The 24,862-nt window shown below is 39.7% G+C and overlaps 1 protein-coding gene across 13 annotated transcripts in view; it reads right to left on the reverse strand.

Moving 5' to 3' along the window:
• ap1s2 (adaptor related protein complex 1 subunit sigma 2) overlaps positions 1-14,989 on the reverse strand; it is a 42,241-nt gene extending 27,252 nt beyond the window's left edge. For 6 of the 13 annotated variants that reach the window (XR_004221069.1, XR_001169881.3, XR_001169882.3 and 3 more), the window contains exons 1-2: positions 5,257-5,409; positions 4,952-5,130 (exon numbers count right to left, since the gene is read on the reverse strand). Coding sequence is in view for 6 of the 13 variants with exons in the window: in XM_031896078.1 (XP_031751938.1) it covers positions 4,952-5,130; positions 5,257-5,274 (197 nt within the window). In the remaining 7 variants the exon portion in view is untranslated. 13 annotated transcript variants of the gene reach the window in all.
• Positions 14,990-24,862: the final 9,873 nt, after the last annotated feature.

Genomic DNA, 24,862 nt, shown 5'->3' on the forward strand with positions numbered 1-24,862 from the left:
ATATATATACTTGGAGCCTGGAAGGAAACCTCACAGACATTGGGAGAAAGGCCCAAAAAGCCATCAGTGCTACCCACTGAGCCACCATGCTGGCAATCTGTCGTGACTAGCGCCAGGCTACACTGGTACATACAGGGCCAGCTTAGTGTGTATTTGTATTTGGATAATCACACACAATGATTTTCCTTTCACTAGAAAGTACAGGTACTGGATCTATTATCTGGAATGCTTGGGACCTGGAGATTTTCAGAAAAGGGTTCTTTGTAATTTCACCATATCTTAAGTCAGCTAAACACTATTTAAACATTAATTAAACCCAATAGGATTGTTTTGCCTCCAATATGGATTCATACAGCTTCGCTACCATCAAGTACAAGGTACTGTTTCATTATTACGGAGATAAAGGAAACCATTTTTAAAAATTAAAATTATTTCCTTAAAATGGGCTCTATGGGAGATGGCCTTTCCGTACTTCAGAGCCTTCTGCATAATGGGTTTCAGGATAAGGGATGCCATGCCTGTACAAAAATGAGCAATAAATACTAATAAATCAGAAGAATACAAGTTTTTCCGACAAAAACAGTAAGAAGACAAGAGGGAGGGAAAGCGCAGAGAGGCTACATGCACGCTTGCTGAACAGATGCCAAGTGCTAATGAGAAGAGCAAGTGAAAAGAGTGCGGGATACAAGCAGTGGGAAAGCAAAGGCGCGGGGAACGGCAGGAGCAGACGCGACAATAAAGGCTACAATGTAGATAAATTGGGGGTGGAAGGGCAAGAGAAAACCATCCAGAAAAAGATTTCATATGGGAAATGATAAGCTCAGGGCTAAAGAGGGAGAACTGGAAAATAAAGATATTGCAATAAAAAGGGAGAAGAAAAAAATAGTGTGAGAGTGAATGGCAGCCTGGAAATGAAAAGCGAAGAGAACAAATGAAAAGGAAGTAGGGAGGTCACAAGGTGAGGGAAGAGAAGAGTGCAGGAGACAGCAATGATAATAATGCTCTCTGAAAGAGAGAAGCGGTTAGAGCGAGATGGCTATAATGATTATCTGTACAGAGTAACATAAGCTAAGTCATTACATGTCAGCTTTGAAATCTGTGCCCCTGCTGTACAGCAGTTGCCCGCATTCTCCACCAGCCTTTGGGGCGAGAGGGTACTGGCGGCTCTAGTTCAATAGAGCAGGACATTTTCTCAAACTCTATAAAAATTTCCATCCCAGATATAACTCACAGCAGGTCATAATACCCCACCCCAGAATGACTCCCAGCATGCCCTAACAGCCCTCAGTATAACCCTTAGTTTAGCCCTATAGAATAAATATACTATTTCCTGGCACTCAGCTTTTAAATCAAATTTTAGAAATTCAGAGCTTAATAATTTTCCCAGCACGCAACCTGAGGTCGCGCTGCATCTGGACAAACCGCAGGTAGCACATCCCTGTTTAGAGTGGACGGAACTAAAAATACAATATGCTGTGCTTGCAGAGCTGCACAGAAAAAACCTGCACACAACATGTGGTCTGGCGGGGCTTCCTTAATAATACCTAACAATATGAGAGAAAAGAAAATTCAGGAGGACATAACTGGTGCTGGCAGTGTGTCTCTATACAAAGCTTTCCCAGCACATTTGCATTTTCCATCTTACACAGTGCCTGTAAGGTCAGCCTGCACTGTAGCGCCGTGTCCTTGCTGCAGGGAAGCAGACTAAGAGCTCTCAAAAGACTTATTATTATTATTACTACGTTTGCTCGTGCATTCTGCTGGGGTTTTAATATTTGCCACAAGGATTCAGGGTAGCCATACAGGCACAGATTCAGGGTGGCAGTAAGGCCAGTTCTGACCCTTCTGCCGAGCAAACTGGGTGTGTTTGCCCAACCCAGCAGGCAGTCTCATCAATCCACCAGCAATCTTGTCAGGATGCAGTTTGTCAATCCAAAAAATGCAGTCTGACAATGATTCATTTTGTCCCATGAACTGGGAACTGATCCATCCAAAAGTGAGAGAGGGAATGGGTTCCCATTTATATGTGCAGATCCTTTTTCTTCAGGATGTTAGACAAAACAATGGCACGCAGTACCCTAATGGGGACACAAATGTCAAGAGGGTCAGAAGGAAAGCTGAAAAAAACTTGTTATTACTTCCTGGTAAGAGAATCTGGAGCAATACCTATATGCCAAACCCACATAGTGGAACAGCCAATGAACTGTTTTCATTATATGCTCCAAGCAATGCTCCTTCTCATAGGAGCAAAACATATTTTGTGCCCAAAAGTCAGAGTGCAGCAGGATGGTTAGCTGGCCGTATACTAAATCAACCATTCTATGATCCAGTTGGTTCACAGTAAATTTAAACATACATAAAATTTTAAATGTCCCACTTCTCTTAGTTTGGGCTGTCGGCTCAAACAAACAGCAGTTTACTATCCATGTGTGACATGTAGAGATATACATTATCAGCACTGTCTATTTTTGTAGCTGTGAAAAGTAGCTGCTACTAGTAGCTCTGTGTGCCTTCGCCCTTAGGGCTCTGGTACACGGGGAGATTAGTCACCCGCGGCAAAACTCCCTGCTCGCGGGCGACTAATCTCCCCGTGTACCAGAGCCCTTAGAGGCAACACTTGCCTCAAAGAGATGGATAGAAGCTCAGTGAGTCACATGAGGAGCAGTTTCTATCAATTCTTGAAGTTGGCCTCCTCAGTTCTAATCTCTCTGCATAATCAGAGGTAGGACATAGGTGAGCACTGGCAAAAAAAAGAAAAGGCCACAATTGGCATGGACATTGTGCAAGCAGACGCAGGCCTCTGTTCTCTATTTCAAAGCACAGAGACCAGTGGAGTGCGGCTTGAAGAGGGGGGCAGGGGAGGCAGGTAGGCGCACCCCCCCCCCATGCCCTCAAACTTGTGCATCATTCAGAAGCCTAAGGTCATAAAAGACCCTTCAGTACTTCTTTGTGTGTGTGTTGCATCTTTCACTTCATGCACAGAAGAATGTGCAAATGGCACACTGGACAGGACTTTAGTACAGATTCACAGTTAGGTGCCTCATTTATTGCAATTGGTTTAGTTTTCCCATTGTACAAGGTATTTTAGCAGCTAAAAGAAACAATGCTCTGAACATAAAAAAACTCATTAGGAACTTTAATCAAGATAAGACTTAGCCTTAAGGTCCCCATACACGGGCCGACTATAGCTGCCGATATTGGTCCCTTGGACCGATTCGGCAGCTAATCGGCCCGTGTATGGGCAGAACAGAGTGGCCTGGCCGACCAATATCTGGCCTGAAATTGGCCAGATCTCGATCGGCCAGGTTAGAAAATCCGGTCGGATCGGGGACCGCATTGGCTCGTTGATGCGGTCCCCGAACTGACTGCCCCATAACCAAAAATGTAATCCGATCGTTTGGCCCCAGGGCCAAACGTTTGGATCATTTTTTTTTAAAGTTACTTGCTACCTGATATCACACACCCGTAGATGGGGATATCGGGTGAAGATCTGCTCGCTTGGCGACATCGCCAAGCGAGCGGATCTTATAGTGTATGGGCACCTTAAGGTGTCTGTACTGCCACTTGCTTACAGCTAATATGGCACTAGATACTAAGGTTTACTGTTTTATTTCAGTTAAGAGGTAGCTTATAAGTGTTCTAAAAATTACAATGTGGTGGGCATTAAAAAAAACAAAACAAAAACAAGTTTATATTAAAGAAGGCTTTTGATAAGAATAGAGAGCAAAGGACCAGCAAAAGAGATACCACTCACAACCATCAATAAGGAACATCCAAAGATGGAGAAAGTATGCAAAACACCAGCTGGAACAGTGGGCTAAAAATGTGCACATCAGGGAGGCAGCAGTGTGTGTGTGTGTAGGGTGGAATGTACCACAGCCAAGTTGAGTAGAGCTGTATTTGGCAACACAGAAGATGGTATGGGGGATTGACAGACATGTTGCATCGGCTTGTTACTGTGAGAGACCTTAACAGGATGTGGGGACTGACATCTGCAACCAAAGTTGTGGTGACTTTCTGCTGTTCTTTACAATAAGTTAAAGAGAGATTTGCTATAGGTACCTTTCACTCATCAGGTACATGTTACACAATGTTACCAATGCTGTGTGCTCTTTTTAGGGCACATAGCACAATAAAAAATGGTGGAATGAAAGCCCCCACTTAATCAAGTTAATAAAATGCAACCATAAAGCCTAGAGTACATGCTAATATACAAAATGTTTTTATGTAAATTGTTCCATAATTTTTTTTAAAAAAAAAGTAAAGCCAAAATGCCATTCAAGCACTTGCTCCTATATTTGGCATCTTGCATTGATGGGCCAGTCACAGTGACTAAGGACAAGAAAGCCCTGTACTTTACACCTGCCACTGACCAGGCAGTAAGTAAAGGGCAACTAACCCACATGCGGAGCTTACTGGTTTAGGGTAAAAGTTGCTGTTTGTTACTGGAAATAGGCAATATCTGACTGACTGTGTTTGGTGTAAGTATCTAGGGCTGTAGCTCCTCTTGTGATTTATCAACTGTTGAATGACAACTAATGTAGGCACAGGAGAAAATTTTTGCCATTTAGTTGGCTTTCTAGCTCATTTCTGCCATGTATAAATATAGATCATTTAATCGAACTCTAAAACATGTAATATTAATGACAACTTCTATCCATAATTGTTTAAGAGTGACATTGGAACACCAGTCACAAGAAGGTGAACTGGCATATATATATATTTTTTTTTTCATATCTGTCTCCTTGATGTATGTGCCCTAGCCCAGAGGGTTTGCAGTACTAATGTGCGGAGAGCAGCAGCAGCTGCATTATGAGCAGTAAGTTAATCAATCTCCCCCTTCCCAGGGAAAGGAGCACTCAGCCAGCGCACTGCAATGCAGGCCAATGTGGCAGCCCAGTGGTTAAGAATGCTAGGGAGGGGTGTAGTAAGAGAGCAGAGTGTGAACAACCTTTTGTAGACGATCTTCAGATCCCTCCATTCCAGGAAGCTGCACATTTTCGGCTTGCGGGCTAGCACAGTCTGGACCAGCTCCCTGGTGATCTTCTTCTTCTCTTTGTCAGACAGAGGCACATACCACTTCTGAAGCCGCAGCTTCCCCTGACGGCTGAACAAAAGCATAAACTGCATCTGTTGAACAACGACAAAGAAAATAAAAGAAATTAGAATGCAAAGTGAAGGAAAGGCAAAGCAAGACTTCAGCACTTTGCAGGGTCACAAATAAGTACAGGGTAAAATCAATAAAATATTAATGACTTGTCTTCCAAGAGGCATCTCTGCAAAGCGCCAAACGCCGGAGCGATGTTCTCTGGGCTCTCGGATGGAATCTGGGATGTGCAGTGCCTTTTTTACACCACAATAGGGAGGTTGTTCCCAAACAGAGGCTTATCAGCATGCAAAGCTTGGGCAAAATCCCAGTTACAGCCCTGTGACACGTGAGGAGGGGAATGATTGTGGGAGTTACTAAGCAAGGAGAGATGGGAGGGCATCTAATAGAGGGGGTCAGACACACAGAGTTAACCTCTTAAGGGCCAAAGAGAATGGAAACCTTTACACTGCAAACATATCATGGGCTTGCTAACCTAACAGATGGGCTCAGCAATACCTTTGGGGGGAAACGGCAATAACATTCCTAACCACACATCACTCTTTCATAAACAAACACTAAAGATTATACATTAAAGGATATTTCAAATAGTACAAATCTGGCAGAACTGTATGCTGAAGGTTCAAGAGAAAAGGTCAGAGAATTAATAAAATAAATAAGGCAACGTGATGCACCAGGGACACACAGAGGTACAATAAAAAGAAAGGAAATAAATAATTAAAACAAAGAAAAAACCTGTTTATTAGCTTCCCTTCCAGTAATTTCCCAGTAAAAAAGGGTAAGGTTTGGGGCCCCAGCTTAATGCTTTTTAACAAACTTGTGGAAGGCCCTGACTAATATATCTAGCCTTTAGATTGTAAGCTTTTGTGAGCAGGACCCTCTGATCCTATTTCTATTCTGTAAATCTTGTCTGTTAAATAACTGTAAGACCCTTGTTTGTTATAAATTAATGTAAAACTGCGGACATCATGGGACATCATACATTTGGCCAGGGCTCCAACAAAATATTTACAGAAACAAAATATTCAATGTCAAGGTTGTTACAGATATAGGAAAACATTGGTGTAGCAGCCATCTGCAAACCCATTATCCAGAAAGCTCCAAATTACAGAAAGGTAATTTCCCATAGCCTCCAATTTAATCGAATAATTCAAATTTCTAAAACATATTCCCTTTTTCTGTAATAAACCATTTACATTGATCCCAACTAAGATATAATTAATCCTTATTAGAGGTAAAATAATTCTATTGGATTAAATATTTTCTTAGTAGATTAAAAGTATGGAGATCCTAATTACAGAAAGATCCGGTATTTGTGTAATTAGGTATTTATCATTGACATTAGCGTATGTCAGTTAGGGCAAGACTGCTGAGTTGATCTGCTAATATACCTGGATGCATAAAGGGGTTGTTCTAGATGTAAATATTGCAGGTACTGGTGCCATTCATTAAAGGTTCTTGTGTCCAAGCATGCACCTTGCACTTCTATATAGTTGTGCCAAGTGTCATTGCATCCATCTTGTCTTTTCTGTAAGCCTAATAACACTTAGGAACCCTGGAGCTATTGCCACCTTGAATGTTGGAATTTATCAATAGGCACAGCAGATTTGCACCAAAAGAACCACACGAGGATGCCATTTTATGCCAGCAGCAAACTCTTATGCCAAGCAATCCCGACTCTATAAAAATGTTAGCCGCAACTTCCAATTGGCAACCCAGTCACATACAATTGGGTTCATGTTGATGCATCAGGCACAACTCCCTATGTGGTCACAATAGGAATAGTGGAATTGTGGGAAAATGTTGAATTATGGGTAAACAACATGACAAGTTGCATACTAAATGCACTTTACATACTGCACTTGAGGTTGCAAGAAAGGTGGGATCTTAAGTGAACATGTAACTGTTGTCTAGATACCCATCAGGGTTATTTGTTAACACTGGCCAAGTCTGCATATAGGCAGTAACCTATGACCACCAATCAAATTGTTGCATTTATTGTTCTACCTGTAGCTGGCTGAAAAAAGCTAATCACTGCCTGGTTGCTATGGGTTGCTGACCATGTGCAGATTTGCCCAATGTTGATAAATGAGCCCATGGCTGTAACCTCAATATAAGCAAAATGGATCCCTGCCCACATTTACCTCTTATTATTAACATTTATTTATAAAGCGCCAAGATATTCCGCAGCGCTGTACAATAAGTGGGTTTCATACATTGGACATACAGAGTAAAATATAAAGCAATCAATAACCGAAGAGTTACCCTGCCCAAAAGAGCTTACAATCTACAAGGAGAAAGGGCTGAGACACAAGGTATGGGAATGGGCATGACCAGAGAGAGGTGTGGCACAGGGTATTGCTAAACTAGATTAGGGTAAGCTTCTCTAAATAAATGTGTTTTTAGAGATCTCTTGAAGGCAAAGAGATTGGGAGAAAGTCTGATTTTGTGCGAATTCCTTAGAAAGCTCTGCTCTGGGATTTGTGGTGCAAAGACTGATTTCAAGGACCCAATGACCTCTCTCTTTCTCTCTACAGCCCTGGTGTAAGCAAGTCCTGTTTCATACTCTCTCTAGGGATCTTCTGGCTCTAAATATCTCTTTTCATTATGTGCTTTTGTGCCAGTAACAGACAATATTTCTTTCTTTCTATGTGTGTGATGGAGTGTGGCAATGTAGTGCTTGATTAATTTGTATACATATGGATTTCGGACTGACCTTGTTATCAGGCAGCAGACTGGTCATTTTTCTTATAGGTTTTAATAAAATTCCTCAGGCCCTGTACTTACTACCTGACCTAGAGCGGGGGCTGAGGATAGGGCTGTCTTGTGCCTGCTGATGCTATGTCAGATATTATGTTCAGCACAAGGTGCAGAGTCTAGCTAGACCCCCAGTAGAAGTGCATCTCCTGTCCAGGGCATATGTAACTGGCCCTTTTTTTTTCCATGAAAAAAGTAGCATAAGTATATTTACAACAGAATACTCAATACACTTTAAACAGAGTTCATCTAGAAACAATACTACGGTTTAGAAATCCACAACATTTCCTTATTTAAAAGGGAAGGAAAGTCATTTTGGCATTTACTGCCAAGAGATTCGCCACATTCGTGTCACCTAGAACACTATATTTATTCTGCAGAAAGCTTTATTATACCCGAGTAGAGAACCCTAGAAGCTCCCTCCAAGGAGCTGCCATTTTAGCATGGTCGTCTCTACCTTCCTGCTGTAGCTCTAGCTGTTATAGCTTAGATCACACATTCTGATGGGAGGGGGAGTGAGTGTTATGAATTCTTATGGGAGGGGGGAGCAGGAGAGGGGAGAGAGCTGGACAGACTCTGGCCTGGGGAATGTCGGATTTTTCTGACAGAGGAAGTCTGATACCAAAGAACAGGTTACAAAAAAGGAGAATAGAAAGCCTGTGTTTCTTTTCATAGAGGACTCAGTGCAGCATTTCTGTGAGTGCTTATGGCTGTATTTACATAAACCTTTCTGATAAACTTACTCAGTTTTTACCTTTCCTTCTCCTATTTATATATAACTATTTGAAGTGACTGTCACCCAACTTGGTACTTTCTGACCGTATCAGCAGGACAGCAGCCTGTTTATGGGCTCACTGCTCCTAATACTTCTGAATTTAAAGAGCCATATCTGACACACACAAAGCAGGGTTAGGTGGAGCTCAGTGCCAAATGTTTTGGTGCTGAGGTCCGTTTGTCATTGTTCCATGTGCGGCAGATTGGGTGCTTTACCATTAGTAGTATAAGACAGTGTTTTTCAACCTTTTTTGGGCAAAGGCACAAAAAAAAATCACGAGGCACACCACCATTAGAAAATGTTAAAAAATTTAACTCTGTGCCCAGCAGCAGTGCCCCCCTAGTACATTGGTGCCAAGAGCAGTGCCCCCCTAGTACACTGGTGCCCAGCAGCAGTGCCCCCCTAGTACATTGGTGCCAAGAGCAGTGCCCCCCTAGTACATTGGTGCCCAGCAGCAGTGCCCCCCTAGTACATTGGTGCCAAGAGCAGTGCCCCCCTAGTACATTGGTGCCCAGCAGCAGTGCCCCCCAGTACATTGGTGCCAAGAGCCAGCCCCCCTAGTACATTGGTGCCCAGCAGCAGTGCCCCCATAAGTCAGTGTGCCCCGTGGCCCCCCCTAATACATTGGTGCCCAGCAGCATTTTACTTCTGCTCTTCGGCGGCTTCAGCAGCATCTTCCCCTCACGCGCGCCGCCTCTGCACTTCTGCCTACACGCGACCGCACACAGGCCCTTTTATAACGTTGCGCCCCGTGCGTACTGACGTCACCCGTACACACGGGGCGCAACCAATGACAGGGCCCGGATTTTATTAAAGGGGGCCCTGTAAAAATTGCGGCCCTGCCTACGGCACACCAGGCAACATCTCGCGGCACACGCTGGTATAAGAAGTGATGATAGAAAGGGGCGTATACCTGTTGTTGTGATGTGCCGCAGAGCAGCAGTGGTCAAACCCACCCTCCGTTTGCTGTTTCCCAAGTGGCCCAGGATACATGCAGTTGATGTCTGATGAAAACTGCTCCCGTCTACATCCTAATAAATTGCTAAATCCCCTACAGTTGTTTTTCATTTTCCACCACTGGCTGTTCTCTCTGTTCCAAGTTAGAATAGTAAGTGCCTGTACCAGTTTTATGCTGAGCAGCCAGGCTCACTGATAATTTAATGTACTGTGAGTGCCAGCTCGTGCTTATAATATACCTCTAGGTGCTGAAGGCACATTTTGTAACTGTTCCTGTATGAAGTACCGGTTACCTATCATTGTCTGCACAAATCAAAGTTGTAAAAATACAAAGAATGAAACAAAAAGGTGCATGGGTGCTGCCTAGATACACACCAAAATAATTATTGTTACATACAAAATATAAGATTCCCTTGTCAGGCAAAACCTAAGCAAGAATAGCACTGAAAAAAATTGTTTGATTGTTTCACCTTATAGTCAATGAGAAACAAGCAACAAATTATACCAAGAGGGAAAAAGGCTAAGATGTCCATTTCTCCGTAAGCCACGTGTATAAATGTAATTAGATTAACACAATTAAAACACTTTTCCCCAGTGTGTCACTGCTTGTATTAAAGAAAAGTATCAGATGCACACCATTATCATTGGAGACCAGTGTTCCAGGCATAAAGTGACACTGACACAGTCCTGCTTCATTACTAAAACATGACCACATGGTATTCTGTTTAAACTGAGACCCTTGGCTGCCTCCAGCCAGTGCAGGACTTCAACACTCTTTCTTCTCTGGCGGCTGCAACTGTCACTTTGGGCCTGGGAGCAGTAGCAGTCATGCACAGGCCAGGCCTCCAGTTTAGGTGGAGCTCCAGCCAACTGGTCCCAAGCCTGTGACAAAAAGGGTGGGGTGTATAGGGGGGAATTCTTTTAAAGGGGACATATTGTGTGAAAATCAATATTGTGCCAATGAATTGTAATCATCTAAGTATAGAAGGAATGTGCTTTAAAAAGTAGTGTTTCTGGCTGATTTATTGAAAATTTCTCCAAAAACACACACTATTCCCGCCCATCTGTTCCACTTCCTGCTGCCTCCTTTCCCAGGCTGTGCAGGGGCCAAGACACTCAGTACACTGTACTGTAGGAACAAATCAGCAGCTAGGCTGACCTGATAGGGAACTAAAGCCTGTCTTTGCTTGTGTGAGTGCAAGGCTATGATTGGCTATCCCCCTCCTACTGTGCTCCTAGCAGGGACCATTAGGATATACCCACCCTGATATGAAACACAGACCTGAGAAGATCTATAAGGAGCTTCAATAAAGGGGTCATTTTTACAGTATTAATTTTTAGACCAAAGTGAAACCAGCACCATATATTATTCATAATTGCCTACAAGATTAGAGGTTTTTCATTTATCCTATATGTCTCCTTTGAAGTGATATGTGTTTAGATGTGTCAGTAGCTGCAGCAAACAAAGAAAAATTTGTTCCTGACTTGACTGCCTGGGTTCATGTTGCCCCTTCACATATCAAACATCTGCCTGCAATTATATCTAACCCTACAGTGTTTGATTCGTCTGTCATACGATAAGACATGGAGCAACAACAGTGCACAAAAAGAGACAGCATATCAATGCCCTAAAATTAAACACAGGGTGACCAAAAAATAAAAGTTGGCTATTGGTTTAGCCACAGTGATGCCATGTATACCCAATGAAAAACGATCAGCAAAAACCTATGGGATCAGTATGCTGAACACCAGCTGGAAAGGTGGGCAAGGAACAAGCACATAAGGGAAGCAGCAGTGAATGTGTAGGATTACATGAAACGCAGCCAAGTAAAGGAGTATTTGAGGAAAGATGGTTGCAACGTGAGAGACATACTACAACACAGTAACAGGATGTTAGGCAGTAACGTCGCTATGGCACTAACAAGATTATATCACAATACCATCTGAAAGCAAAGTTTCTCCTCATTCCCTTATATTTACTACAGGTATGGGACCTGTTATCCAGAATACTCAGGACCTGGGGTTTTCCAGATAAGGGATCTCTCCGTAATTTGGATCTCCATAGCTTAAGTCTGCTAAAAATCATTTAAATATTGAATAAACCCAATAGGATTGGTTTGCCTCCAATAAGGATTAATTATATCTTAGTTGGGATCAAGTACAGGTACTGTTTTATTATTACAGAGAAAAAGAAAATGAATTTAAAAAAAATTAGAATTATTTGCTTATAAAGGAATCTATGGGAGATGGCCTTTCCGTAATTCAGAACTTTCTGGATAACAGGTTGCCGGATAAGGGATCCAATACCTGAACTAGTTTACTTTGCCCCTTTTGGTTTTGTAGCCCCATCCGGTACCATCATATGGATCTGCACTGCAGTCAGTTTAAAAGAACTTTATTTGAGATGCAGTCAGTACAGCAGCACCCATTTGGTAGTGAGACTTAGGCTGGGGGGAACGGAACAGAAAATGTATGTTCTCACCGCAATTTACATTTACTATAATATAGACAATGGTATTCTGAGTACATATGCATCTGTTCCATATTTTTATTTCATAAGGTTTTTAATTATTCAGTGTTTTTGTATTGCAGCTCTTTGGTTGGGAATTCAAATTATTATTTGGTTAAGATGAAAGAGAGGGAGCCTAAATGGAAAGATAAAGTAATAAAACCACAATGAAAACAGAATTAATCTGCTTTCTGTTTGCCATATGTTGTACACCTTTAATATAAATGATGTGAGCAAAAGTTTTACTACCATTTTAGTTTTCCTTTAACCAAAAGCTAACTAGTGTCATTATAAATGGTAACATTTTGCATAATATTCTGCTTTAAATGTACATTGATTTGAATGAGTACAGTATATTTCTTATATTAGTCAGTAGTTATATGTATTCTACATTCTTATATGTATTCTGTATGTATGATGTATACGTGCCTTTCATGCACAGAGCTCTTATAAATACTTAATAATAATAGTAGTAACAAAAGCTCTGGGAAAAACACTACTTAGCTATGCATTGGAAGCACCCATGGGACCCACATCCCTGCTTGGATGTCAAGAAAAGGGGAATTATCTCAGTGTTATATAGGAAAAAGCACCGTACAAATTATGCATGAGTAACTTATCTGTGTAATTCAATAGGGGAAGTAACTATAGTCATGTTGTTCCGCCTTGCAACCATTGGCAGGCAGAAACGAATAAACTAAATATCCACGATCTGCTTTTCTTTAAATCAATTCAAAATAGGTTCCTTCATAGCCAAGATGTAATATTAATTATTTGATCTGATATTATTTGTTCTTATCCATCTATAAAAATTACTGGAATTTATTACTGCTAAAGGGGTGGTTAAACTGAGTTAATTTTTTTCTTGTTACAGAACGTCCTATTCCTATTTTATAGTTTTACTTGCGTTTCTCTTCCAAATCTTTCCAGCCTTCAAATGAGGTCTATGTAATTGTAAAAGTTTATTTAAAGGTGAACTACCCCTTTAAGAGCAAAAATAATAGATCAGATCAAAATAAAAGATCAATAACATATCAAATTTTGTGTTAGCTATAGAAGCACAACTACAATTTTAATCCTTTATCTTTATTAATAATATAGATTTGAGCAAGTCAGACAATAACAAGGTACTGGATTTTTTCACATAATAAAAATTAGAAAGGGGAAGTAGAAGAAAGGAACACGCGGAAACCAAAAGGGAAGTTGAAGGAAAAAAAGAAGGGGGGTTATAGTAACTGTGAATTTTAGACATTTTTATAGTTACCAGATGGTAACGGAGATAAGAGAAGATGAGGTATACAGAGGTACTTAAGATGATCTTGTACCCTTAACTGCACCGATGGTCAACATATCAAGTGGGGTTAAAAGGATGGTTCAACTTAAAGTTAACTTTTAGCATGTTATAAAATGGCAAATACTTAGCAACTTTTCGACTGGTCTTCATTTTTCATTTCTTATAGTTTTTAAATAATTTGCTTTCTTCTTCTGACTCTTCCAGCTTTCACATGTGGGTCACTGACCCCGGCAGTCAAAAATTGTTGCTCCATGAGGCTACAGTTGTATTGTTATTGCTACCTTTTATTCCTTATCTTTCTATTCAGGCCTTCCCCTAGTTATATTCCAGTCTCTCATTTAAACAACTGCCTGGTTGCTAGGGTAAATTGGACCCTAGCAACCATATAGCCACTAACATTCCAAACTGTAAAACAGTTAAACAAAAAGCTAAATAAGTAAAAAAAAAACACTCAGAATAAAACATGCACTCTTGCACATGGGGGGATAGTTTTTACACAGGTAGATAAACATTGGTGAAATACTATTTATATCTGTCTATAGAAGTAGAGAATAAAACCCTCTCTTACATATCCTTAATTTCACACCTCAAATTACATTTTTGATGTAGAATTGTGATATTTTAGACAACCCCTATATTTTACGCATAAGCATTGTTTAACTGTCAGAACCACTGGCCCAATAATAAGTATTACAAACAATGCAAGAATAAACATTCTATAGATATAACACTCCAGTGATCAGCTGCATTAACTGCAACATAAAATACCATGAAGCAAAACATCCTGAAGAACACAGCAAGGCAAATGCAGCACAAATGGGTTGATAGTTTTGTATTTATTTGTATTATTTATTTTATATCTAACAACGCTTTTTTAATGTATTGTGCCACCACAAAGGGGATCCAAATGGGCGGGGGGAAATGCCCTCTCTAAACTGCTCTATGGGTAACAGCAGGCAGAATGTCTGGCAGTTCTATGGGTGGAGAAGCAAATCATCAGAAATAGCCCCATGGCTTGCTGGCAGTAAATCATGGCTTAGCATATGGACACAGGCTAAAGATCAAAGAAAAAGGCAGTAAGACACAAGTCACAAGATTTATAGCAGGTCTGGCAAGCAAGAGCAGCCAATAAGCAGCCACCACTGATTGGCCACCTGTATGAAGGCAAACATCTGATTGGTTGCTATGGGTTACTAGATGCAGACTTTGTGACGTTTATTACAATCCCTAGGGTGAGAGCAGTATAACAGCAGACCGTATCTAAACTCTTATGAGTAATGCGTGTTTGGTAATGTCATGGGTCAGTGAGATGTTATTATAAAGTGCGATGAGTAACCCAGTCCCAAAGTTATAGCTATTACAGAAAGCATTCATATAACATATTTGTAAAAGTCACAGCGATATAACTTACTTTCCCGGGCTTTGCTCCTGTGAAGGTGAACTAAATATAGGCTAGCGGGCCGGCCAGCATATTCCCACTCTCTCTCTCCCTGGCAGGCAGTGCGCTGACACTCCGACATGCCCCACTTCCGGTTTCGCCAACACACTTCCTGCCTTGAGCTTTAACTTCTTTGTGCCCCGTTTCCTGCCATGAGTTATGGCGGGTGTGGGGATATTACAGTGTGATGGCGGGGTAGAGTTCTTCTATGAGCTGTTCTTTAAGCCGCATGAGATAGCAGGACTCGATCCAGATGGAGGGGGGAGGGTTGGTTGGCAATTATATATTTAAACACGTTTGTACTTGATTGAGTGGGGCACGTTTTTATAGTTTGATGATAAGGGCTTTTCCCGGGGCCTCCAACAACAGAGGGAAATATAGATACAGATATAAAGGATATACATTGCATAATGCCCTCCCTGCAAACCTTCAGCTTTTATGAAGTGCTAGGGGTTAAAATCTAGAGCTCTATAGACTAAACATACCTTAATGCATTTTCTGTGGGGGGCATAGATTTCCTGCGTTGTAAGAGGACACTGACTGCTCTGCTCCATATTCTCTACCCCTGGCCATGTACTCCACATGTATTTAGAAACACTAAAATGATAACTTTATGGTTAAAATAGGTGAAAAGCTGTGGCAAAAATCATTCCGCAATGACTAAACCTTCCCGCCACAAGCTGATGTATTGTTTCAGATGGAAAATCATGGATGCTTGGGCTGTGTGTTGTACTCAAGGCAAAACCCCAATGACAGCAGGGGGCCCATTTACTAAACCTCAAAAAAGTATTTATGAGATAAATTCATATTTTTTCTAACTTATAGAATATTTCGTAATGTCCATGATAATTGTTAAAATTCCACAACCTTTTCATGGTTTTTGTTAACTTCCACCAAACAGTCGTACTTTTGGCAAAGACTACAAACATTTCAGAATTCATTCAAGCTTTGGTATCGGGACTACCTTTTCGCCAGGTTGGATCTGTTGAGTGCACATTGAGTCCTATGGGAGGCTTCCAAAATCATGCACTAAAGAAGAAAGGCTTTTGTGCTGGTTACGAACGTTTGAATCAGAAAATTTTGTTACTTTCAGAAGGCAATTGCGATATTTTCGTACGACCAATTAAAGCATTTTCGTGACAATTTAGAACATCAGAAATTATCATGGTTACTCCGAATTTTTTCCATGTCGTGATTTTAAGCCCAAAATTTGGACTTATGTGAATGGGCCCCCAGGTCCAGCACCTGTTATTGAACCTACTTATTCCCAGTAATGTTTTTTTTTTTCCCCATGCTTCACCAGATCCCCATAGGATGTATATATTGAATAAGTTCTGCATCAGCATCTAGCTCACTGTATATGTATGGGCTTTTGATGCTGAATCACATTGCGTATGGGTACTGTGTAAAGCTAGTTAGGCAGAAAATAGCCAATAGGTAGTAGCTTTCCTTTTCTCTACCTTTGGCAGGACTGGAGCAATATAAAGAAGCACAATATTACCTGCTACCCTTGTATGACTTTCAGATGGCGCATGATTAATATCTACAGGGCTTCAAGGAACCATTGTCTATAATACCAGAACAGCGAATGGTGGATATGATTGAAAACAAAATTAGGGCAAAAGCTGGTGTATTAGACAGTTCTTTGCCAGATTAACACAACTCTGTTCTCATTTTGATCTGCCAAATCTTAATCACAGCTAGGGGTCACATTCCTTTCCTAGCCTTAAGGCAGATCTATCAGGCATAATACAATCTGCATGACAGTCACACTTTGTGAGTGGCTCAGTCTCATTTTAACTATCAAGAATGGCTCTTTGATGGTTGCACACATTTTATAATATCTATGTGAGTCTATTGCTACTAATATTATCCTTTATATAGCACCAATGTATTTCACAATGCATTACAAATATTTTGTCTGTTATGAATTTACATTTTTATATAGCTCTTTTTGTAAGGTGCTACTTGTAAATGCAGCAGTGTACATTAAATAAAATATAGAATAGCCAGGGAACCGTGCAAAAATAGAATATAACTATAAAAACTACACTCAGATTCATGATTATGTGACAAGAGTAAAGCAGTCCCTGGCCCACAGAGCTTACAGCCTAGGATCCTTATAAAACCAAAAGTAAATTTTTTCAGGAGCCAGTTAATCCTCTGTGTTTTTGGACTTTTAAAGGAAACATATAGTTCCAGGGGAAAAATACATATTTTCTTTGCTCATGGTGCTTGGATTTGATCCTTTGACCTAAGCGCTTCAGGGCAGGTGTGCTAACCTCCATGCTGCACCATTTCCACACTTGTTTTGTAACTTTTTATGTGTGGGTATTTTCTTTTGCATTTTGTAAAATCATTTTTAAAGTCCCACAAAGTAGCCTCTTTAGGAATTAGAAGGTGATCATTGCATCTGTGAGTTTGTACCTGTGCTGTAAACTTCAGCATGTTCCTGGGGCCGGGGGACAATGGTGTGTGAGCAAATTGGAGAATTATTGGAATATATGTTTTACAAAAGGGCATTCTATTGATGGAAATAACACACTCCCCCACCAAGCTGCCCTTTTCATCTGTCAGCCCTGATTAGTGTACTGTGTGCATAGCAGAATTAACATTATTATAGGGTTGAGTGTGCTTCTTACGTTAAACTTAGTCTGTTGGGGGTTTTTTGAGAGACACTTACCTGTCTCAGTCAAGGAATACACAATTGGGCACACAGTTCATGCCCATTCTTTCTCTTGTTCCTAGTTCCTGAAACTGACATTACAAAGTGAGCTGCTCCAAACTGTAAAGTGTTAATGAGGGACTAGGGCATTGGGACAATGCATGGATAGGAATGTGCATTCTTATGACTACAGCTTAATGCCTACCGTGAGAACGTTTTGGGCTTGCTTTTATAGAGAAGGCAAACGTTCTCTTTTGGACAAAGTTACTTAACCTTTTTCTTAGGGGACAAAAATCTAAAAAAAAAAAAAAAATGTCAAACGTCACCATTTAAAAGCTTGAGAGATCATGTAAAAGTCAATGGGAGTAGCCCTAGACAAAATGTAAGCATTATTATTTTTCAATTTGAGTTTTTTGAATGTTTATAATTTTTTAAGAGTTTGGAGACTCATTGGAAATGATGAGTAGAATACAATTCCATGCATTTCCAAGCATTTTTTCAAAATTTTATTCTATCAAGTTTTTTCGATTTGAATTCTTCAAGTTGGTAAATTTGAAAAAAAAATCTCTAAAATTTATAAATATGAATGTTGATAAAGAAACCTCCATATGTGGATTCTAAATTTGATTCACACTATATATCATACTAAAATGCTAATGAAATCGTTAGACTTTTATATATGTGAGTTTCTTTCCCAGCACAGTGTTTTGCTAATAACATCTAGGAAATTTACATTTATGGCAAGATTTTTGTTTTTGCATTGTAGCCCATCTTTTAATCCTTGCCAAAATTCAGTCTATATTAACCTCCTACTACTAATCACTTTACTTCTGTAGATGCTGCCTCGCTCTTCTGAATACAATTAAGGTAGCAGTTTAAAGCAAACAAAAGGAATTCTGGGAATGAATTTTGCTTGGTGTTTGTGCTGCGTCACCTTGAATATGCAGCCATATATCAGGTATCTGAATGGTTGTGGAGCAGATGTCCTTTTGGATCATTAATTGGCCTTTGTGAAACTTGAAAAATAGTACTTCTGTTTCTCTGTTTTGTGGTGTTGACATTTTTATTTATGGGTTATACTAGGTCATATATGTCAAAGTGGCAAAGTACACAAAGACAAGTGTCAGTCAACCTACATCTGCAATTTATCTCTTACCGTGTCAGTCCGTGAGAAGACTGTATAAATAGAGTACTTCTGGGATATATGGATTGCATGTCTTTCACACAGCTCATAAAGTGATCTAATGGAGCCCTGTGTTCTGCTGCTTTGGCTTTTGTGCATTTCACCACTTAGTGGACAGTTTAGTGGCTTAAAGTAGACCCATAATTGATATAAAGCACCAAGTATATATCACCAGAAGTAAGTGGTGTCAGTGCATGCTGCAGCCATTTGTTAATTACGAGTTTTAATATTTAGCTTTTTTTTTTTTTTGCATGTACAGTCATGGCCCAAATTGTTGGCACCCCAGAAATTTTTCCAGAGAATCAAGTATTTCTCACAGAAAAGTATTGCAGTAACACATGTTTTGCTATATACATGTTTATTCCCTTTGTGTGTATTGGAACAGAACAAAAAAAAAAAAAAGCAAATTGGACATAATGTCACACAAAACTCCAAAAATGGGCTCGACATAATTATTGAAAATAATTATTTTCTATTATGTTTGTTAAGTAAAATAAACTTCACTTACACTATATAAGTAATATAAATCTGGTTTCCTTCAGTCCTGGAATGACACAATAACATCAAACAGGCAGCTGCCATTTTGTGGGCACTGTTATTAAGGCAAGCTTTGTATCACCCCAAACTCTTGTGTATGTGCCAGAATGGGGGGGGGGGGGGGCAGATGCCCAGGCCCATGCACTGGCTACACAATTAGATGGCTAGGAGGGAGGGGGAAAGTGAGAGCTGAATTGAAAGTTAAAGTACTTGTCTACCCCGCCTATATGCCTAAGGCATAGAGGCGGGGCAGGCAATATATGATTGTCAGCTGGGATTTTTAAATGCCTTTATAATGGGCTTGAATGTGTTACTATAGAAATGAATTTGGGTTTCTTGTTTAATTTGAAAAGGACTTTTATTATACAGCTTTTTATGTCTGGGTGACAGGTCCACTTTAAATAAAAGTGTTGAGGACCCTCAGTCATGCAGGGACTGAAAGGTTCCCATAGGGCAACTTTGTGGCTGCTGAAAATTAAAGTGTCCTACAGGGCACACTCCTTTTGAAGCTGGATCCATATGAATGAGAGTGGGGCATTTACCCCTGTTGTATAAAAATGACATATCAGTGGCATTTTAGCAACCACTTTCTGGTTCTCAGTTCTCACTCAGTTCACTTATATAGAGCATTTTATTAACTTTGACAAAAAGACAACAATAATGATATTCATCTCACACTTGTGCACTTGCTTTACTGCATTTTAATATATACAGAATGCTGGTAGCCCTGTTTATACACATACTTTCTAGGGTTAATACACTTTAAATTTTGTTTGCTGTATTTCGATGCCTTATCATTTCCAGTTTTCCAGCTCCAATATCACACCAGACTTGGCTATTTCTGCTATGAACCAATACAGTTCTATAAACATTTTTTATATTTATTTCGTTCAAAGGGAACATTTTTATCAGGAGGCCAACAGCACAGTACAAGTTTAATACTTTCCCCAGATGACATTATTGTGTTGTGTAAGTCTAATAATGCAGAGAAATGTGAGTGGTGAGATATCAGCCTGACCTTGACTGTAGCTAATTAAATATGAAAATTTTGGCCAAACAAACTGGCATATTCATTAAATGGATGAATGAACCAGTGACAAGACTAATCATTACTAATCATGCTTACAATTCCATGTAGTTCTAATTTGGGCTTTCATGCTAAGGTCATTACTTTTCCACCATCATTATATATTTGCTTTATAACTTTTTTCCTATTTAAAAAACAAAACATAATATGTTTGACTTTTCTTTAATGAATTTGCTTATAAAAACTGGATGAACATTGCATTTCCCCTGCCCCAGTCTTGGATATGAGATAACATGCCAATATATATTTCAGCTATAACTGAAGTTAAGACATTTAAAATTAAAATTTTTATATACTAGATATTTCCCTTAGGGCTCCAAATGTCCATCTGTCATCAAGCCATAATCTGGAGGATAACGGAAAAGGACATGCCATAGTTCAATTAGAGCTTATAGATGAAACATATTTTGATTGTACAGGTATGGAACCTGTTATCCAGAATGCTTAGGACCTGCCATTTTCTGGATAAGGGGTCTTTCCATAAGTTGTATCTTTGTACCTTAAATATTATAATTTAAATATTAAATAAACCCAATAGGATTGTTTTGCAACCAAAAAGGATTAATTATGTCTTAGTGTCATGAAGTCATCATAGATATGCACACTATTTCTAAATTGTAGGAACAGGCAAAGACAATTCCCTCATGTAACATAAACTGAAAGCAATGAGAGTGCATACTGAGGCTCACTGAATTGATTGAAGTGTGAGAAGAATAAGGTACATGTCTGTTCCATAAGTTAAACAGGGACACAAATACATTGAATTCATGCCAATATCAGGTTTATAAGCAAGGTAAATAAACATGGCACAATAGCTTGTGTAAGGTTAATCAGTTCTCACAAATAAATGACTGAATTGGGAGGCATAAAGCAATTCCTACAAGTAACTGTTTTATTGGCAAGATACTGGGATACATTCAAATGACTGATGATTAACATGAAACAGTTCATACAAGCACTTTTATAAATGAGGTAAAGCAGTTCTTTAGATAATTAAAGACAAACAAAACTGCTCTCATAAATAGCCTTTATCGCACTGTTTAGTCATGTGACTAATTTATGAGAAGAACCAAACATTTCATACACACAGTTGGTTTCATGATGAAGGTATAAGAGTTCATGTAGATAAATAATGAGTAGCACAAAACTTTTCAATAATACTGTAGCAATAACTGTAGTTTTCAGGTGTATATTCACTGTATCTTAAATGCTATGCTTCATTTAATTTATGTGAGTATATAAAAGTGTAATTTGAATTTTAAGTCTTAACTTCAATTGTGGTGTTTAGACCCGGACTGGCAACCTGTGGGTTCTGGCAAATGCCAGAGGGGCTGCTGTAAGGTGCCATAGACAGTCACTATTTATTGGGCTGGGGGGGTCTGTTTGGGCTGTGAGCCTCTGTGTACTTGAAATGCCAGGGTCTATTGAAAATTCCACTCCAGGCCTGGCGGTGTTGTGTTGGATTGATTTAAGGCAGAGTATGAAAAATTTGTAGTAGGATATACAGCGTAATGGCAGATTTTGTACAAAATTTTGTTTTCTGAGGCTGGCTTCACATGATTCTTTTTTTAACTTTCATCTTTGCACATTTCATCTCCAAATATAAACCATTTTAGTTTTCTTTCCTGCTACTTTCCACTTTCTATTCTGTCATTTCTTACCTGGGCTTAGCTTTGCTATCACTGCATTTTTGTCACAGATCTTCTCTCCTGGCCGAATCTCATTCCTCACCTTGTTTCTTATTACTTTAAACATTGGCCCACTATTAGGAGAGGTAATGCTTAGCTGCCTGTTTTGTGGAAGCCAGACATACAGATTCTGATTTGGTCCTGGAATTTTTTCCTCCACTTAGATATGGGGGATGAATTGGGATCTTGGGCTAAGGAAAAGGGAGTTGTGGTGGATTCACCAATAAAATTCACTGGTGCCTAATGTTTTTTAGCTGCAAGAGAAGCAATGAGAAGTGATATGGAATGGACAACAGGGGCACTCAAAGTAGTGATATATTATTATTAACATTTATTTATAAAGCGCCAACATATTCCGCAGCGCTGTACAATAAGTGGGTTTCATACATTGGACATACAGAGTAACTTATAAAGCAACCAATAATCGATACAAGAGGTGAAGGGAGCCCTGCCCAAAAGAGCTTACAAACTACAAGGAGAAAGGGTTGAGACACAAGGTGTGGGATATATCCTGTATGTGATTTCCTGTATTGCAGTGATACTGTCGCACACTAGATTGCGTTCATTATGCCCGTATAAGAAAGCACTCCAAAATGTCACTGCTTGGGACAAGAATTGATTATAATACATCTAAGATATGCATCTAACAGTGAGTGGGTAATTTGTTTTTTAATTTTTGCGCAAATAGTTAAAGAAATAAGGCTCCAGGGGTAGAAGAATCGACACCTCTATGTATTTACTGAATCTGAATACATCTAGAAAGATACAGTGAATATATAACGTATACTGTATACAGTGTATGTATGGTATATTATTTGCTCTTGGCTTGAGATGTGCTGGGGGGCTAAAGCTTACCTGCACAAACCTAACGAGATTAAAATTACTATGACAGTCTTTTAAAACAGGACATTAGATATGGTTTTAAAAGCTCCCTCTAGTGTCTCCACACAGTTAAAACAACAGGACAAGACTGGAAATTGAAGCAAGCCTGTGATTAATTTAGCAACCCGTTCCCTGTTTGTCTCAGCCTTTGCTCTGAGCTCCATTCATGCTGCATTGCAGGTTACTGGTGAAGCCTTTACTCTCTCTGCTGATTTTGTAGCTGACATCAAGAAATATAGTTACAAAACACTAAAGCCACTCCTCCTTCTAAAATACAGTTTACAATCCATCTCGCTTTCTTAGCTATGCACCCTACTCAAGCCAACACCATTGGGGCCATTTAATGACCGTCACAACTTCTTCAAGATTTATTATGCCACAAAACTGTGACAATTCTGAATCTGTAAATACTCCATCAAAAGCATGTTGAGATCATGTGAAAGTCAGTGGCAGTTGTCCCTTCACTTCCCTGGAAGATCTGTCTTTGCTCCTAACTTTCGTGGAAATGAGTTTAGTAAATTTGTCTCCATGTGTCACTCACCCCCCTTCTACTTATAGATTGGGACCTATGTATAGTACCTTTTACGAGTTCCTTTCTATAACGTTGGGCGAGAAAAATAAGCTTTGCTTACACTATATAAATAATAAAAATTTCTTCTTTCTTGGAATTCACAGTCATAGCAAGCTGGCAGGAACCATTTTGTGGAAACCTATTAAGTTGTGTATCACTATAAAATCCTGCGTGCGCACGAAATTGGGGGGCCTAATGCACCGGACCGGCATATCAGATTTTTTTTTCTAGATTTATAACAGGTATGAATTATTTCATTAAAAGAAATAAACATTTATTGTAAGGATTTTTATGTGTTGGCATCACTTCTTTAAAGGTTAAAAATCTCCTCAGGCAAAGAGCGCTCACATTGGTGTATGTTTGCACATAAAAATGTCATCAACGCTTAGTTTTGATATCCAGCACTTGTCAAGATTTGCAATACTGTTAAAGTCATCCCATCTACATAACAAACAGCAGCAAATAAGCTATTTTTCAAGCTAAAATGTTTGCTCTCCCCAGTTAGCATTATTCTGCATGACTCTGCATAACTGTTAATATGATCTTTATGAAAATAAGTCTCTTCCCAGCTTTCAGCCAATCTTCTGAGACTATCTGCAATTTTCCCTACAATTTATATGAAAATCTATTTCATTTCAGTTCCTGGTGCTCTGAGGCATAAATATTTAAAAATGCTATTTCTTGATTATGTATCTATCTTCTCTCTGAATTTATAGAAACATTAAGTATAAAATGTACTCATGTTAACATTTATATTCCTTGTCACTTTCATTTTGTCTCAGCTTATTTGTCTGAAGGGAGAGGGGAGAGGGCATCACTCAAAGAGGGACTGAGGAATAGTGGGAAGGCTTTTTGAGAGTGCCCAGGAGAAGATGGGGCTGCAGGGTATATTCTGGGCCTTCTGTTGGAGGGGTTAAGGATGGGAATAGGATTGGAGGGAACATTGGAGATGGGTAGATGAGCAAAGCTGCTAAACTAATAAGGTATTGTGGTTTAGACTGGATGCGTCTGGTTGTTGCTAGAGAGAAAGGGAGGATGGCAGAGATAGGAGCAATGGAGAAGGGCAGGGGACAAAGAATAGAAGGGAGATACCAAGATATAGGGTGAGGGATAGGAACAGGGAGAGATTTAGGAATGGTGGGATGAGGACAAGGATAGAGGTAGGCATAGGAAGGATAATGATAGCCATAGGATCAAGGGGGATATGAACAGATGTGTAAAGAAGTAGGACCAGGGGTGTGGTGCCAGATCTGAACCATCAAAGGTAAGGTCCTTAGAAAGATAGAAAGGAGGTTTATCTTCAACATCCAGCTTATATGAGACTTCACAAAGTACCATGCATGCCAGCATATCTAGGCTAGGGTGGAATGGCAAGTTGACCCTGATGACCTTGGTGTAGTTTAGCAAGCATA

Source organism: Xenopus tropicalis, chromosome 2 (assembly GCF_000004195.4).
Source record: "Xenopus tropicalis strain Nigerian chromosome 2, UCB_Xtro_10.0, whole genome shotgun sequence".
Taxonomy (NCBI): domain Eukaryota; kingdom Metazoa; phylum Chordata; class Amphibia; order Anura; family Pipidae; genus Xenopus; species Xenopus tropicalis.